Source organism: Tetrahymena thermophila (assembly GCF_000189635.1).
Source record: "Tetrahymena thermophila SB210 genomic scaffold scf_8254051, whole genome shotgun sequence".
Classification (NCBI taxonomy): Eukaryota; Ciliophora; class Oligohymenophorea; order Hymenostomatida; family Tetrahymenidae; genus Tetrahymena; species Tetrahymena thermophila.
The window spans coordinates 56,852-75,941 of record NW_002476033.1 but is presented as its reverse complement, the minus strand read 5'-3'; the positions used below and the strand labels follow the sequence as shown (position 1 = coordinate 75,941).

Here is a 19,090-nt window from a genome sequence, read left to right as displayed (position 1 = left end):
CAATCTTCTTTTTATTTATTTAGTCTGTTCTAGCTACGATATAAATATATCTATTAAAAAAAATTATTTATAATTTTTATAATTTGTAGGGACTTGATTGAATAATAAAATTGTTTTAATAAAATTTTAAACTTAATAAGTATTATACTAAATTTTATAAGAAATTTTAAATTAATATGATGCTTTAACCCTTTTACAGTTTAATTTTAATTAGTATTATTTATTTTTTAAATAAATTTTAATAAGTTTTTTCTAAAATTTTAAATTCACTATAGAAAGAATTTTAAAAATAATTAATAAATATTTATGCAAAAAAAATAAATGATGTATAATGAAAATTACTTTGATTGCTTAGAAGAAGTATTTATTAATATTCAAATCTAGGATTGAAATAATATAATTTAATATAAGTTTATAGACACCTCTTTGTCTTCTCATACTTGTCTACATATCGATTTTTGGTAAAAATTATTTATTTTTATCTTCTTATTCTTTTAAATTCCTCCTAGACCAATAAATTATTTATATTTTTTAAATTTGCTGAAAATTATTTATATGAATTATATGAAAAGTAGGAATTAAGTTGGCGATGAAGGTGTTATTAGTTTTAGTTCTGCATTATCAAATTGTACAAATCTAATAGAATTAGAATTAGATTTAAGGTAAAAATATATTTTATCTTAACAAGATATTAGATAGTATTTTATGAAAATGTTTATGTAAAAAAAATATTATAAAATAAATAATATATTTATATTTTAACATACAAGATGGAACAATTTAAAAGTATAAGGAGCTTCAGAATTAGGGTTAGCTTTAGCCAACTGCAAACTTCTCTCTAAATTAACACTCCATTTTTGGTATAAATATGTTATAGATTTTTTGTTTATATTTTTATTAAATGCTTATTAATATTTCTTTTCTATTAAAAAATTATTTAAATGTGGTCTCCTTGTCTTAATTTTTACCTCTGATGCTTTCAAATGACTTTTTATAACACTTTATAATTTAATTAAAATTTCAAATTTTATGAAAAATATTTTAAATTAACTTTCTTAAAGTAAATTTTTTTATTTGGAGTAACAGTTTATATTATTAAAAAGGGGTAATGAGATAGGAGAAAATGGAGCATCTAAACTATTTTTTGCTTTTCCAAATTTTTCATGTCTCTCAACTTTAAAACTTAACTTAGAGTAAAATAAATTATTTTATTATTTCTTAGAATATTTCATAGTTAAAAAAATTATAATCTTTTGTTTTAAAAATAAATATTAATTATTTAATTTTATTGCTAATATATTTAATTTTAAAAATAAAAGAGAGAATAAAATAGGAGCATATGGAGCATAAATTATTGGATCTCATTTATAATAATGTCCTAGTCTTTAAACTTTAGAACTTAATCTTATGTAAACATATTTTATTAATAATAAATTAAATAATTTTAAAAAAGCTGATTGATGTAAAAAATTTTTTATTTGTATTTATTTTTCTGTAAAAAGCTTTATATGAAAATAATTTTTATGTTAATATAAAATATATAAAAGGGAAAATAAAATAGGAAGCGTGGGAACATCAAGCTTAAGCTATTACTTAGCAAACTTTATCAATCTCAAAAATCTAGCACTTAACCTCCAGTAACAAATTTTAATACTTTAATGATATATTTTTAGTCTTGAAAGCATTTTTACTTTTAATATTGTAAACTTTCTGTATTTTATTCTTAGGCTTTGAAAAATTTTGAGATAGAAAAGATAAAAAATCAAAATTTTATAAAATTTTATTATATCTATAAAGGTCTAACAATATCGGAGAGTAGGGTTTATCAGATTTTTGTTAACATATCAAAAATTGTAAAAATCTTTTAACTCTTAAACTAAACTTTGCGTAATTAGTTATTTATTTTTAAGCTTTAACTAATATTTTATGATTTTATTCTGTTAACATTAGTTAAATAAAAAAATATCTTAATAATAATTAATTAATTATTTAAAAATTAAATACAAAAAGTTGGAATAAAGTAGGAATAGCTTGTATTTTAGAATTATGCTCTTGTTTAGTAAAATTTAGTTATCTCTAAATTTTATCATTAAATTTATGGTATAAATAATTTATTTATTTATCTTTTTATTATTAAACTTACTAGATTTAAAATCAGCTTCATAATATATTTGTCGATTTCAATAAATATCAAACTATATTTCATTAATTTAAAATTAAATTGATTTTAATTTATTAATTAATATTTTACTAAAAGTGGAAATTAAATTGACAAATCACACCAATAAAGGTTGAAAATAAAAATTAAAAAATTAAAGAGGTTAGTCTACTTTTTTGTTAGCAATTATTCTTGATATAATTACTATTTAGATTTTATTTATTATTATCTCTTTTTCTCACAAATACTTGTTTTATATTTTCCTTTAAATTTTCTTGTTAATATCTACCATCAAATCTTAAAAAAATTATACCATCTTAAAATTATATTTATATATATATTTAATAATCAAAGAGTTTTATTTTTTTTTTTAATTTATTAAAAATAGAAAGCAATATTTAAAATATGAAAAAAACTACTATTTATTGTATTTTTTGAATAATAATATTTCATTATAGCTTTAACTTAAAATTATATAATCTTAGAGGTTCAATATAAACCAAAATTGTTTATTTTTTGTATTAAATTAATTGGTTTTAAATACTCAATAATTAGACTGAACTTTCTTTTATATAAAAATTATCTATTTTATAAAAACTTAATCTAATTTTCGACTTAATTTGAAACCCTTAATAATGCCTTAGAAATTTATGACTAATAAAATTATTTCTTTTTTTATTTATTTTATTAAATGACTATTTTTAGATTTATCATTTTGAGTATACACGATTGAAATAAGAATACAGTACTATAAAAAGAAATATAATAAACATAAACAAATGAGAAAGGTAATAATTAAAATAAAGAAAATTTATTTATTTTTTGGAATTAAAAATTTTTATAAGAACGTTTTTCAAGTAGAAAAATTCTTTTCAATTTCATAATAATTTAAATATTCTTACTATAAATCAGAAAATTTCTAAAAGTCTTTATTATTTTTCTAATCAATTAATAAAGAGGAAGAGCTTGTTAATTCAGTTATTTATTTGTGGCTTTAAGGTTTTGGATGCTTTATTTAAGGCATGTGAATATTTTAATAGTAGTTTTAATTAGGATAAATATTAATATCTTAATTTAGGGATTTTAACTTATATGACGTTTTATTTTTTAAAATTGGAGTCAATTAAAAGAAGAATTATAACTTGGCAAACTAACCTTGAGTACTTAGAGGACATGTTACAGGGATGAATATTTATTTTTTTTCAATTCCTTTTATTTAGCTTATCTCGCATTCAGTTGAAAGAATATTCAATTCAGTGTGTTGTTGGTTACTATTATTAGAAATCACTCCAATCATATCGATTTTAATTTAATTTACTTCCTTCTCTAATTAACTAAAATCATAATCAATAGTAATCATAGTATTTTCTCCAGGGTAAAAATTAGATTTTTTTAAATATAACTTCAAACTATAAGACCCAAGTCCTAAAAAGAGCATATATCTAGGAGAATATTTTAAGTTTTTATAAATAGGAGCATCTGCAATTGATTTTTCTTAGAATATCAGAATTCTTTAGATTCCCTGTAAAGGCTTTTAATTTGGATTTCTAGGAATTATATAAGCGCACAAGTAATAGTTTATTCTGAAGCAGTTTTCATAGTCATAAAAAATATTTACTTAGGAGGATAAATCATTTGGTATTTCCATTTCAAAAGAAACTTTCATAGTATCTGGCTCAATCACATTATGAGGTTAGCATTAAGAAAAGTCATAGATTAGCTTAGTAGTTTTTACAATTCTATTCACTGAACCACTTTGATTTTTACTAGAAGGATGGCTTAATTCTTCTATACCTTCTAAACACAATACAACTAGGTTTCCTTCATATTACTCCTTAAGATCTATTATGATGTTTCCTGTTATTGATTGTCCACAAAAATAGGTTAGATTCTTCAGCTCGAAGTATATAGAGCCATTTGAAGATTTTCTTGTATCTAGATAATTAATTTAACTGGGCATCTATCTGTTTTTACCTTGTTTTTATTTAATTTATTTTTTTAATTAAAATTATCAATTAATTTACAAATATTTTGGAATCAATTAAATCGAAATAATATTATGTCAATATTTAGAAATAGTCATTTGATAAAAAATATTCTTAGTATTTATATAAATTAATTCATTTTTACTTTGTATGAGTAATTAATTATTTTTATATTTCTATCACTTCTCTTCTCGTCTATTTTAATATAATTCAAACCATGCAATCTATATTATATTCTTAATCATAGGTTAAGATCCTGAAATTTTCATTACTTTTTATAATCTCTAATCAAACCAATGAATGAAGAATGTTAGTTGGTTTTTCTATTTTAATTTAATAAAATAAATAAATATATCTCGTTATTATGTATTAAGTAAGATATGTATTATGTACTTATAAAATCTAAATTAATATAGTTTGAAATTTTTGAGTCAAAATGTCACTGCTTAATAGGTAGGGATATCTAACTTTTCCCTACAATATTTTAATCGAATTTTTAATTTATACTAAGTAAATAAATTTCATTTAAAGAGTATTTAAAGAGTGTATGATTTTAATCAAACTAGACTATAAAAAGTTATTTTATTTTATATTTGTAACATAATATACTGCATTAAGTAACTAAAGTTATTATCCTTTAATTTATATTTGTAATAGCTAGATTATGATCTATTAGTTTATACAGTAATAGTAAATAAAAATAATTAATTTTTAACATTACTTTTTACAAAAGTAATTTATTAAGGGTAAGGAAAGGATGAGTTCTACCTATTTAAAATAAACGTTATTGGTCTAAATTTATTAAGCAAATAATGATTTATCAGAAATTAATAATAAAAAAAGGTACTTTATAAAATAAAGTAATTACTTTGTCAGTTTTAATTTTTTAATTTGCTTACATTTTAAAAATAACCATTCTCACTCAAATTTATGCAAAATATATTAAAAAAATGGAACTAAAATTTTAATAAGAGAATATACTATATTATTATTAATATCAAATAAAATATTTTTAGATTTTTAATAAAATATTTAGAAATATTTTTGTTAAAAGCAAAATTAATTTTGTTGATGGACTAAAAAATTCAATATTTATTTTGATTTAAATAAAATTTTGTTTTATGATTGTGATAAGTAGCCTAAAATCATTTAATATTAATTGCTAGGTATATACTATAACTAATTCATATTAATTACAGTTTTTATTTCAATGTTCGATTGATAAAAATACTCAATTTATTTATTAACTAAATCTTCTAAAAATATTTAATTATTTTAAATTAAAAATTAAAATGTTGTTATTTCATTATTTTATTCCATGTCAAGTTTTTTTAGATAAATATTTTGTCTATCTTTTTTAATTTTTTATAGCTAAAATTAAGAATGGAGTAATTTGATAGAAGGTGAGGTTGGACAACTAAATGCCAACTTAGTTAATTTCAATGCATTATTTGAATAATTATGAAATAATTTCTTACTCATTTAATTTATAAGAATTTTATTTTCCTATCTATCTCAAATGTTTTTGATTTTGACAACAAGCTTTAGATTTTACTTAAAAAAATTATTGATAATTCAGTTTAAATAAAAGAAAAGTAATAGTATGATTAACTGTCAAATAGAATTATTTTTTTCTTAATTTCCAAGAAGATAATTTATATGCTAATAATAGTTCATGTATGAGCTAATATAAGTTAATTAAGAATTTTATTTGTTCTAATGTTATTATGCGTACTAGTCAAGTAAGTTAATTAAATTTCAAATATTCCAAAAACTTAAGTTAAACTAAAATTTTTATTCTTACTTATTTTAATAGTATTTAATATACACTTCTCAAAAAAAGAGCTAGTAAAAGCAATATTAAATTTTTTAAAAGATTAGCCTGCTAGTAGAGTATAGTTGAAACAGCTAATATATTATTTAATGAATACTTAATAGCTAATAATAAAATATATCCTAATTTATTCATAACTATATCCGTTAAAGTTTTGATGTTCAAAGAATAATAAAGATTGCATGTTATCAAGAGTATGATGCTAACCTATCTTCATTCCAAATTAAAAAAAATATATATAATGATACTAAATGTAAAAATCTAGTTTCAGTTAAATGAATACTAATAACAAACAAGATATTTTAGATTTTGCATAGTTTTAATTCAGCAGAAATACTTACAAAAAATTTTTCAAAAATAATATATTTAAAAGCATTAAAAGCACAGGATATTACAAATATTAACTCTAATATTGAAAAGCAAAATTAATTTATTCTAATTATTTTTTTTTAATTTTAAACTTTATATTTTGCATCTTTATTAAATGCTAAAATGGTAAAAAATAAATCTCAAATATTATTTTATTATCTATCTAGTATTTGTAATAGCCTAATTAATTTGAAGGCATTTCAAATTAATAACAATTAGCATTTTTGACAAAAAATTTAATTTATTTTGAATACCTTAAAATGAATCCCCTACACACTAACATGTCTTAGATTATTTTGAAAAATAAAAAATAAATATTTTTGAATTTTATAAAAAGCCTATTTAAATTTTTTTTTCAAAAATATAATTATAAAAAAAGAATTTTATTAAGAATTATTTTTAAAATAATTTCACAAGTATTTTATTGAAACCCTAACAAAATTTTATTTTTTAACTTAAATTTAAAATATATTAATAATATTTATTCAATAAAAATCTTAGGCTTGAGTTTAAAATCATATTAAATGTAAAGTAAAGAGGTTTACAAATTTGAGTGAAATCAATATAATTATAATAATAGAGTTGTTATTAGAATATGGTATTTAATACAAAAATATATCAAAATAATAAATTTTAAGATGAAATTAATTTAGAAGCCATTTTTTATAAATTAATACAAATTACTAAATCAAATAAATTCTTTTTTTTCTTCAAAATTATTATCTTCAATTATAATTTGAAATCTAAAAATCAATAATAAAGTTACTTATAATTAATAATTGATAAAAAATGAGTTTTGAAAGACTAAATAAAATATAATTATCTTTAATTTTGTACTTAAACATAATTTTAATTTACAGATTAAGAGGAATAAAATTGTTATAATTAGGATTTAATTATTATTAGTGTTAATTAAGGTATCTAGAAACAATTTACTTATCAATCAATACTTTATAATATTTTATTTTTCTTTTATTAAAGATAAAATTCAAGCAAAAAAGATTTTTTTATATAAGAAATGTTAGCTCAATTAAACGAAGGAAATTTTGAAAGATTATATAAAAATATAAAAGAATAATAAATCATAAAATTTGAAAGATGAGAAAAGCTAGATACTTAGCCTTACTTTTAATAAGCTTGACTATTGCTTCTGCAAATTTGATCAAAATTAGACTCAAAAATAAAATTATCTTCAATCAATAAAACATAAGAGATGAGGATATGCATGATTAAGGTTTTATAGATAAACTATTTAACCATAATTAATAACTATACTCTGGTGAAATTAAAGTTGGTTTATCCTAATAAAAATTTTAAGTTGATTTTGATACAGGATCTAGTTTATTGTGGTTAACAAGCAAAGAGTGTAAATCGTGCTTGGTATATTTATATAAATATGTATTTAAATATTTAATTAAATAATCTTTTATTTTAAAGAGAGATGGATTTAAAAACTCATATCAATGCAAATAAGATGACGGATGTATTTAAACAGGTATTCCTGCTTCTATTGGCTACGAGGATGGATCTAGTGTGAAAGGTTATATAGCAAACGTACCTATAAGTATCTCAAATTTATAGCCTATTACAAATTCTGTTCTAATTGTAGAGCAATCTTTCAAAAATAAAGATTTAGAAGTTAAGTTTATTTTTAGATGAAAATTTATTTGTTAATGTTTTATTTTATTTTATTTAGACAGATGGATTAATGGGGCTAGGAGTTTATGATTAATATAATTCTAAGAATATCCCTTACGTTGAGTCTCTATTCAGATAAGGAATCATTTAAAAAAGCTAATTTAGTTTTTATCTAGGTTTTGGAGAAAATGAGTCAGAACTAGTCATTGGAGGTTATGACTCAAATAAAATGTAAGATGAAAATAAGATTTATTACCACCCTATTCTATTAAATGAAGAATAGAACAATGATTAAGATTGGAGCATGCTTATAAGCTCTATTTCTTTTGATGAGATTTAGATTCCTATTACGAGCAAAAACATAGCTATTGTAGACTCTGGAACTTCTACTATTTGTATAAGAAAAGATATCTACTAAATTTGGATAAAGCACTTAAAAGAAAATTATGATGTAAAATAAAAACTTTCATTGTATGGATCTTACTACACTGTAAAGTGTAGTAGAGCTTTACCTGATTTGAATTTTGTTCTTCCTGATAAAGAAGGAATTTAAAGGGTTTATTCTGTTCCCTCATCTTTTTATGTTTTTAAATAAAGTAATAAATGCTATTTGGGCGTTGAAAGTCAATCTATTGATGACGATGTTTAATTTATTTTAGGAGATGTTTTTATGAGAAGATTTGTCTCCATTTATGATTACAGTAGCTTGTCAATAGGTAAAATTGTCTAAATTATTATAAAATCATTTAATTTATTATTAAAATAACCAAGGATTGACATAATCTATTTCTGATCCTATTAACTATAATTAGCAAAATTATGATAGTTAATTGTAAATTATATGTATAAGCATAATTTTTCTATATTTGATGTTAATATCAAAAAACAAAATTAAACTATGATATTAAAAATATTAAAAATAAAAATGGGAGTTGTAAACTAATTCACAAACACCAATAAAATAAAAGAAAAAATTAATAATATATATAAAATAAATTATTTGAGATTGTTATAAATATTTTCATAAGTAAATAAAATATTTCTATTAACTAATTTGCAATTAAGAACTTATTTGTTTCTTTGTGTTTATTAATTTAATCTAATTTTGTTTTTATTGTGAAGTTATCAATTTTTATTTTGATTAATTAAAATAAAAACTATTCATTTATCAAATATATTTAGTGTAAATGTAATTTCAAAATTTTTATTTTGCTTTTATAAAAATCTTATGAAATTAATGTTTAGATTAGATTAATAACATTTTTTAATGTTTAATTTTAATTAAAACTATTTTAAAATCTAAAGGTGATTAAAATAAAGAAATATTCAGCCAATTTTAAATACTTTATGTTTAGCATTTTTAAATTAAAATTTATTTTAATTCATATTTTTATTTTCATTTACATATTTTAACAATCACATTTTATCCTATTTAAATGTCATCTTTAGATTTTTAACTTTCATACTCTTTAATACTAATTAATATTATCAATGTATTAATACATATAAATATATTATTTGCACTTTTGTCTTATTGATATTAAATTTCTGTTTTTTGTAATAGAATTTAAATTAATTGGATATCAAATACTTTTTGCTTTCAATATTTATATTTTTAATAGGGAAACTTTTAGAAATAAGCAAAATTTTTATATATTATATAAAATCTTACAATTTATTCAAAATTTAGTGATATTAAGGTGTTAGAGAAATTAATTTTTTGTTTCATTTTATTGCAGTCTTTTAATGGATGTTAATTTAAATGTCAATGAAGATTGCACTGGATTAATAAAATATACATTAAAAAAAATAAAAAACAAAAAAAAGTTAATTAAACTGAAATATAGAAAGAATATAGAAGCATATGGTTAAAAGTTCTAGTTATTTTTTAGCAACATATTTTGTTTTTAAAATTGTCTTAAATTTAACACATGCCAATTTAGATATAGGATGTGGACTTGGGTGTAACGAATGCATATCAGCATCAATATGCTAAAGTTGCAAATAAGGTTTTGTTTTTGATGAAGCAAATAAAGTTTGCAAGTACGCTAAATGCGATTCTAATCTCTTAGCAGAGTAGAAATAAACAAGTTCAAACTAGAGTTTGTATGATTGTGTTGCAATATGTGATTAAAATGGAATTGCAGATTACATCTCATCAACATGTAACCAAGTCTACCAGTGTTCTTTAGAGAACTAAATAGGGAATTTTAACGAAGCTGTAACAGTTAACTAAATTGGTTTATATATGAATTAATTTATTTGTCTTATTTATGATGATAAGTATAACTTTTTTAGTTTAGCTAATGGGTAATATATTATTAGCTAATAGTATTTAACAAGTGAGGTAATAGTATTATCCAACCAGAATATGTTTAAAATAGATCTTTAAAATTCAATAGTTTTACTTATTGACATTATAAATGGATCTCAACTTACAGTTTTTCGCCTATAGAGTGGATAAAATTTTAGCGAGTTCTAATTTCTAATTATTGATGAAAATTAAGCTTTAATTATTTCTAACGACGAGTAAAAGTCAAGCTAGTATATTAATATATTTACATACTCTAATGTAAAAAGCACAAATATTATAAATTTTTAGTTTAGAAATTAGAAATTGCTTTTGATAGAACCTAATTTGATAATAACTTAAGAATAAAATTAACTTTTCAATTTTTATGAATTACAAATTAATAACTAAACAAGCTAGCTTTATCTTTAATTAATTCTAAGCTAACATATGTAATGTAATGCAATAAAAAATTTAAAATAAATAAATTAACTCTTTAAGATTAGTGAACATTTAATAATCTTTACTATTACTGAAAATAAAAATATATATCAATTTGATTCGTAAAGCTAAAATTGTTAACAATCATTAATAACTGATTCTTTCATGAATATCAAGTATTTAAAATCATAATAATCTCTTTTTATAATGTATTCGCAGAAAATTGAGGTATATTCATTACCTAATTTTAGTTTGATAAATTCTTAAAGTTTTACAAATACTTTGTTAGATTTTGAAGTTGTGGAGATAAATTAAGTAACATCATTTTACTAGTTATATTTTCTTGATGCTTCTTCTTAATTTTCAATTTTTTAATTGGAATTTAGTAACCAAAACGTAAAATTTTAATAAAAAAAGAATATATAAATTTATATATCTGACCCTCTTAGAATTTAAGTAAATTTTAAAGGAGATAGCTCTCCAATAGTTTTGGTCTATAATTATGATTGCCAAGTAATAGATCCTAATATTTCTGATAGTTTATTTAGTTTAAAAAACTTTTAAGCTAATTATCCTTCTCATTAGTAAAGTGTCATCAAAATCGCGTAAACAAGCGATGAAAAGTTTTTAATTTCTGCATCAAGCGATGGATAAATTATTGTTTGGCAATTATTGAGTAGGTATAGAGGAGAAATTTTTATATCTTTTGATGTATTACAAGACATATGCTATTCAATGATGATTTTCAATAACAGATATATATTTTAAAACTGTTAAACCCAATTTCATATTTATGACCTTAATAATCCATATAATTAATAAAATTTAATAAAAAGTTATTAATAATCATCATCTCTAATTACAGCTAACAGCCAGTTTTTAATTATAAATAAAGACAATTGTCTGATAAAATATGATAACTAATTAAAAATTGTGTTAAATTAGTGCTTAACCAGTTATCAATCTCTTAATTAAATTTATTTATAAGAAAATAATTAGTTAATAACAGTTTCAGGCACTTTAATTTAATAGCTAGATACTAGTTAGATTGACTAGCCTTTTAAATTAATCAACTCTTATACTCATACCACTAACATCTAAATAATAAAATTTAGAGTTTATAGTGATTTTACTTGTAAAAGTGTTTTTATCGACTCAAAGTAGCAATTGTTTTTACTATCTTAAAACTTAACTGTAGACTACTCGATTTAAATAAAACAATTTTTATACGTCATTGACCTTAATTTTCCTTCTAACAGTGATAGAGAGGATTACATGGTACTAGGGTATATTGATGATTAAAAAGAATTTAAAAAGTGTTAAGTTTATGTTTATTCTTAATCAAATCCTTCACCATATTTTGTTTTTAAATTACCTTACGTAACTTAAATAATAAATATAATTTATTAAGAAGATTCTCAAGGCAATTAATTATATTTAATAACTCCATTAATGCCCTTAACAATTGTTTCGTTAGTATATCCTGTAGTCTATAATATAAATCTCCAATATTTGTACTTTGGAGAATTTCCAGATTTGTATTATTAGTTTTGTACAACAAACATAAATATAAATAATAAATATGCTATCAACAATTACATTGGAACTTAAAGCGGGTATATTGGATAAGTAACCTTGTTTTAAAATAATACTAAATAGGTTCATATAAGCCCATCCAATTAGCCTATTAACAAATTTTTTTAGAGTTTAAGACTTGAAAGGTACTTCATACTTTCTTATAATGTATTCGTTTATAATATACATAGCGATGAATAAGAAGAAATTATCATCTTTAATGACCAAAATAATTTGTGTAACATCTATACTGTGAACTATAAAATTTAGATTGTACTTTTTTTAAAACCATAAGAAATAATTGTAAGAGATTACCAGAATATTAAAAAGTACTATCAAACTTTTGATTAAAAAATTTATGGAGCCTTTATTAGTGATTAAAATATATTGATACATGGTTAAGGTTTTTAAGTTTACTCCCTATAATTATAAAAAATTTAAACTGTCCTGTAAGATAAGGTAATATCAAATTGCATTTTTGGAATTTAATTTTATGTGTGTAAATAGGAGCCTTAAAATATAGTTATGATTGACCCATCTTCATTTAATATTATCATAAACTTTGAAGTATTGAATTAGTCAAACACATTTAATATTTATTTTGACCAAACATATTAAAGGATATTTGCATATAACTTACAATTGATAATCTACAACTATTAAGGTATTTAAAAAGGTCAATTAGAGGCATAGTCTTAAAATGTGATAGAAGTTATTTATTAATTCGGAGATAAAATTTTAGCCAAGTTTAACGCAGGTAAATACATATATATAAATACATACTTACAAACTTTCGATATCTATCTAAATTTTCTAATAAAATTTTAAGATGATATTTATAAATTAATTAATTATAGGAATTATGATATGTGATTACAAGAGTATGATGGTATTAACTAATTTTTATTCTCCAGATGCTGTCTAAATATTAAAGATTATTTATATTCAAGATGTGAATATGATAGCCTATTTTACAACTTCAATAAGATATGGATAAATTTATTTTTATAGTTTGTAAACAATGAGCAATGTAGGGGCCTTTTCAACAGCAAATTTTAATAGTCAAAATTTAATAGTTGAGTTATATTTTGACAGCTACATATCTTAATTGGTTTTTTTAGATTATGAAGGGAATATCGGTAAAGTCATTTACTCAAATTTATCTGAAGACAATACTTCCAATTTTTCTTATTTATTTCCTCATTCAAGCCCTATTGGAATGGATTTTAATTCGGAGATAAATTCAATTCTTGTTTCTGATTAATTTTCTGCTTACAAAATCGATTTTTCTTAAATGTAACTAGCTTACATACAGCTATTTAACACTTTTACATTTTAATATGCTCAAATATAATTTTCTGGTGAAAATTATTATCTAATTTTAGACTATTCTAACATAGTTTATCAATACAATAAGTTTTAGTTGGTACAAGTTCTTAGATTTAATGAAAAGATTTTAGATATTTGGGTCATCAGCGAGAGCAAATAAATAGTTATCATTGCTTTTAGAAAATAAATAATAACTTTTTAACCTAATCTCTCTACAAGCTTGACAACAATTCAAATGATATAACAAAATATAATTACTAATTACACGTATAAGTAATACTTAGGAGGTTCTACATTTTTTACTTATGATAATAAGTTAGTTTAATATGATTTCGTAAATAACAAAGAGATTTATTCATTCTAATTTGATAAAACTTAAAATATTATTAATGATTTTCAATATATTTCTTCTGAAAATAAGTTAATCATTGGGTTTTTTACAGGCTAAATCTACGTATATTATTAATAATCTTTATAAGTAAAAGATTTAACGAGTTCTCAATAGCTAAATGATTAAGTAATAAGAATAATTTATACAAGTTAGTGTATTTACGCCTTTTATCGTAATGGAAACATTTTAAATTTATATGAAAATAGTGTTAGCTAGGCTATTCTTACTCTTTAATCAAGCTACACCAATAATTAAAATTAATATGAGTTTAGTAACGCATTTTATGATAATTTATTCAACAGGTTCTACGTAAATTTTTAAGACTAATAGAAATTATTTGTGCTTGATGCAAGTAATTTTAAAATAATAAAATATCTCTCTTATGGGAGTGATGACTACAACAGAATTCATGTAGGAGATAATTTGATAATCCTTTATACAGCCTACTAATTAAATATGTATACAAGAGATACTTTAAAATTTATCTAGTATATTTAAAAAAATAGCAGAACTAATACAATAGATACAATTACCTTAATTTAAGATACATACTTAATAATTTGTTATACAGATAATATTGACATATTTATGTTAAATAATTTAAATTTTTCCTACTAATTCATAGATACTTTTCCTGGCTAATTTGTAAAATTGATTCATAGTTAAGTCATAGTAAATTTTAATTAACAAACAGTATTACAAATCATTTTTTTTAGCTCTTAATAAGTTAGTGAAATTTATTATAGCATAGATTTAATATAGTCAGGTAGTCAATACTGCAGTTATAGTCTGATGAGCTAGAACCATTTACAAGCTTTCCTTTAGTTTTAGCAAGTATATTTACTAGAACTAGACTTATAATACTCATTTTATTACTAAATAGCAGATTCATTAGATATTTTCAACTAAATTGAAGGTACTTCAGTTCAAGTAATAGTAAATCCTTAAGCTGCAAATAATGATTAAATTAAACCTTGTTAGAGTTCACTGAATTTAAATACAAATTCATTTTTAAATTTAAAAAATAATGTGATGATTAATTGCTTTTCTTTTAATTTTACATAAAAAGGTATTTATCAATTTAATCAGTTAAAAGATAAAGTAATCTTATAAAATATTAATATTTAAAATCAAGATATTGCATAAATAAACTTATATATAACAAATTAGGGAAATGTTGTCATACAAAACTTAATGATAGATGGAGTTAATCTTACATCTTCAGTAATATCAACATAAGGAGAAATAATTCAAAACTTAATATTTATCTCAAACTGCACAACTCTTAACATTTATGGGTTAACTATAAAAAACATTAACATAAAAGATAATTACCCAATATTTTTTATCTAAAATGTTTAGCAGGTCTTCATAAAAAATTCAACAATAAGCAATAGTACTTTTTCTTAATTATTTTAGTTTGAGTCATGCGATTAGATTTATATAGATACAATAATAATAAATAATAATATCGGTTAACACTCTCTAAATACTACTTTTAGTTTAGGTTACTTGATGTAAATATCTGGCTCAAGATTAATTGATATAACAAATTTAAATGCTTCAAATAATTTAAATGTAAACTTAATTTCCTCATCAAATATTTAAACTATGGCTGATCAAATAATTTATCTTGAAAATGACATTTTAACATTAAGTCATTCCCTTATATTAAATAATACGTTTTCTGAGTAATTCTTAAAAATTAATGGAGAACAAAGCACAATGATACTTTTGCAAAATTCCTATATATTAATAGATTCTATTATATTTTCTTTTAATTTAGAGAATATTTAGATTAGTTCGTGCTTTAATGCTACTATAAAAGAAAGTTTCTTTTACAATAACACTTGCTTTAATGGTGGTGCTATTTATGCAAATTAAATTAGTGAGTAACTTAATCTTACTAACTCATAATTTATTAACAACACTGCTCATGGAAGTGGAGGTTCTATCTTCTTAAAAAATGTTTAAAAAATGGTTATAGATTAAAATTCAATAATCAAATAAAATGTTGCATAAATAGGTGGAGGAATTAGATTCATATTTAGCAATTAAGTAAGCGAGCAATATATTAAAGAAAATTATTAGATTTCAACTAGAGCTTAAATTTTATAAAATCAAGGACTTATATATGGAAACAACATAGCCAGCTATCCTTTTAGAGCTCGGATAGTCTTTTAAACTGAAAATACCCTTATTGATACTTAAATTATAGATCCGCGCAATGCTGGTGTAAATAATTCAAATGTGTAAATAAATATAGATAAATTTTAAAGCGGAGGTATCTTAAATGTTACTCTTTAATTTTTAGATGAAGAAAACTAAGTATTGAAAATCTCTACTATTGATTTTTTCAATCAAAATTATGTTTAATCTATCATAAACGATCTTAAACAACTAAATTTCGTTTTGTTACCTATTTCATTATCATAAAATTCAATTTATCTAAGCGATTAGTCTTTAGTAAACCTGAATTAATATGATGAAAGTAAGTTTGCGTTTATAAAAAAAGGTCTTTAGATAAGTGGAGTCCCTTCAACAAAAAATTAATTTGTTCTTATTTACTAAACAAATTAGATATATGACCCAGTAAGTCTGAATATATATATCAATTTTAGGGAATGCTACACTGGAGAAATCTTCAAAAAAATAAATAATAATATTATACAATGTTATCAATGTCCAAATGGTTTTTATTCTTTAACTGATGTATAGTCACAAAGCTTAAATGTTTTATCAACTTTACAATAAAATCCAACTGCGCTTGATAATATAATTTGCAAAAAGTGTCCAGACTCAGCAGTTTCTTGCTATGGTAAAAAAATTTAACTAAAAAATGGATACTGGAGAGTTTCAGAATTAACCGATGAAATTCTTTAGTGTTTGAATAATGAATCGTCTTGTATCCCTGAAGACAAATAAAATAAATAAGGGTGTTTGAAGGGATATATTGGCCCTGTGTGTGATTTCTGTGACACTCAAGGAAAATTATGGTAGGATAGATATACTGACTCATCCTAAAAATACTTTTGTTCCTAATGCAGTGAATTTCATGTCTAGATCATATATATTTCTATTTTAGGACTCATTATTTTTATATATGTAGTATTCTAAGTTTTATCATTTATGAATAGCTATATTCATTACCAACAAAGCTACTATATTAGAAATTGTTACTTACTTCCAATTTCTATGAGCTCATTAAAAGAATAATCTGGCTTCTTTATGAAAATTTTGATCAGCTATTTGTAATTAAATGCAATTTTATTGACAATAAAAGCAAAAATCTTCCCTAGTGTATTTTTAGTAGGGCCAAGCTTTCTAGGTAATTCTATGGGAAATCTGGCAATAGATATAAACTGCATTTATCCATAAAGATATATTTTAAATTACGGTACAGGAAGATTGAGATAAATTACACAATGCTTCATACCTCCTACTGTCCTATTAATCTCGCTTTTAATATTTTTTATTTTAGAAAGGCTTAGAGTTTATAATGTAGGAAAGTACCATAAATATACACTTATAAGTTTTACATTTATGTTTTTTTAGCCTGATTCTTTAAATTTGTATTCAAAATCTTTAACTTGTCGATAAGTAGGCTCACTAAATGTATTTGCTAATGACACATTATTTAGTTGCGATGATCCTGGGTATGATAGATTTGTCAAATTCTTTACCATTCCAACATTAATTTTTTGTATCCTTTTTCCATTAATACCTTTATATTTTCTTGCTAAAGGAAGAAAAAAGTTAAATTGGTGCTCAGTTAAACTGAAATTAGGTTATTATTATACTGAATTTAAAGAATAATTTTTTTATTGGGAGTTTATCAGAATTTACGTCAAAATATTAATTGTGCTCATTTTTACCTTCTTATAAAATAATAAAGTGACTGCTGTTATTTTAATAAGCTTTATTATAACTATTTACGTTAACCTGGTTACTCATTTAAACCCCTTTTATAGAATAAATTTAAAAAATATGGAAATTTTTTCTTTCATGACAATTTTGCTATTGATTGGGCTTTAAGAATTAAGTACCTAAATGGAAAATCCTATTTTTGAAATTTTATATGTTTTTGCTAACTATATTTTTATATCTTATATAATTTATACCATTATCTACTAAAAACTAATGAGTCAGTATTCTTATTTAGGGAAAATGTTTAGATTTCTGATTTCAAAAGTTATTGGAAAAGAGAAGACTACTACATTTTTTATCAAAAATACTATATCTATAAGATCACTTCTTAGGTGGAAAAGAATTAGAGCAAGTCTTGATTTTTTGATTTAAGAAAAATAAATTTCTCTAAATTTAAAAAGTAAAAAAAGTACAATAGGTAATATTAATAGTTTAAATTTATTATTAACTAAATAATTATATTTTATTTAAAGAAAAAAGTAGGTATGAGAAAAAGTCAACCAATTTAAAAACCTAGAATCATCGAAATTCAGAGGGTTTTTCTCAAAATTCAACATTGTCTCCAATCAAATAGAATAAATAGTTCTTTAATCAAAATAATAAATAAGATAAATAACTATTATTTAACAATTCTTAAATAACACCGAATAAAACAATAGATTTATCTAATGTAATAAATGTGAAAAAAAAAAATTCTATTGAAAATGTATTATTCCCATAATAAGATGAGCTCTTAGAGCAATAAGATATTGAAAACGACTAAGATGTCTCTTCAAATGATTAAGAAAATGCTGATTAGTTTTAAGAAGATGTAGCTTCAAAATATGGGGTTATTTAGTCAACATTTCATGATGGAGTTTTTGAAAAATAAAATAAAAAAATACTTTAATCATAAAAATGATTAATTTGTATATTCAGTTGGTATTATTTTTTTTATTATTATTGAAATATTTGTTTTTAAATAAAATTTAAAAAATTTATTTTCTTGAATTTAATTTGTAAACAGAAATAATTATGTTGATTTTATTTGCTTCAATTTTTTATATTTTATTCAACTTAATAATTTTTAATATTAAAATGATTACAAATTAAATTCTTTGTTTTGTTTTTGAATAAAATAACCAAAATGTAGGTTAATTAAATAGTCTTTTTA

The 19,090-nt window shown here is 21.3% G+C and overlaps 4 protein-coding genes across 4 annotated transcripts; 3 read left to right on the top strand and 1 right to left on the bottom strand. All coding sequences in view use genetic code 6, as the record gives it.

Annotated features, from left to right (window-relative positions):
* The first annotated feature begins 254 nt into the window (after positions 1-254).
* TTHERM_00971760 (hypothetical protein) lies at positions 255-2,535 on the top strand. Its single transcript, XM_001026096.2, has 10 exons — positions 255-360; positions 412-461; positions 573-662; positions 771-860; positions 1,104-1,193; positions 1,320-1,409; positions 1,548-1,637; positions 1,798-1,887; positions 2,011-2,100; positions 2,258-2,535. The coding sequence occupies exons 1-10, from the start codon at positions 307-309 to the stop codon at positions 2,352-2,354; spliced, it is 831 nt and encodes a 276-aa protein (XP_001026096.2). The 5' UTR covers positions 255-306; the 3' UTR covers positions 2,355-2,535.
* Positions 2,536-3,011: 476 nt separating this feature from the next.
* On the bottom strand, positions 3,012-4,118 carry TTHERM_00971750 (arrestin; the record flags this gene model as incomplete). The annotated part of the gene is made up of 1 exon (XM_001026095.3): positions 3,012-4,118. One exon carries the CDS (start codon positions 4,116-4,118, stop codon positions 3,012-3,014), a length of 1,107 nt encoding a protein of 368 aa, XP_001026095.1.
* Positions 4,119-7,444: 3,326 nt separating this feature from the next.
* Positions 7,445-8,886, top strand: TTHERM_00971740 (eukaryotic aspartyl protease family protein; the record flags this gene model as incomplete). Its single annotated transcript, XM_001026094.2, has 4 exons — positions 7,445-7,726; positions 7,784-7,984; positions 8,043-8,700; positions 8,756-8,886. 4 exons carry the CDS (start codon positions 7,445-7,447, stop codon positions 8,884-8,886), a joined length of 1,272 nt encoding a protein of 423 aa, XP_001026094.2.
* A 9,291-nt stretch (positions 8,887-18,177) lies between these two features.
* On the top strand, positions 18,178-18,838 carry TTHERM_00971720 (hypothetical protein; the record flags this gene model as incomplete). The annotated part of the gene is made up of 2 exons (XM_001026092.2): positions 18,178-18,355; positions 18,411-18,838. The coding sequence occupies 2 exons, from the start codon at positions 18,178-18,180 to the stop codon at positions 18,836-18,838; spliced, it is 606 nt and encodes a 201-aa protein (XP_001026092.2).
* Positions 18,839-19,090: the final 252 nt, after the last annotated feature.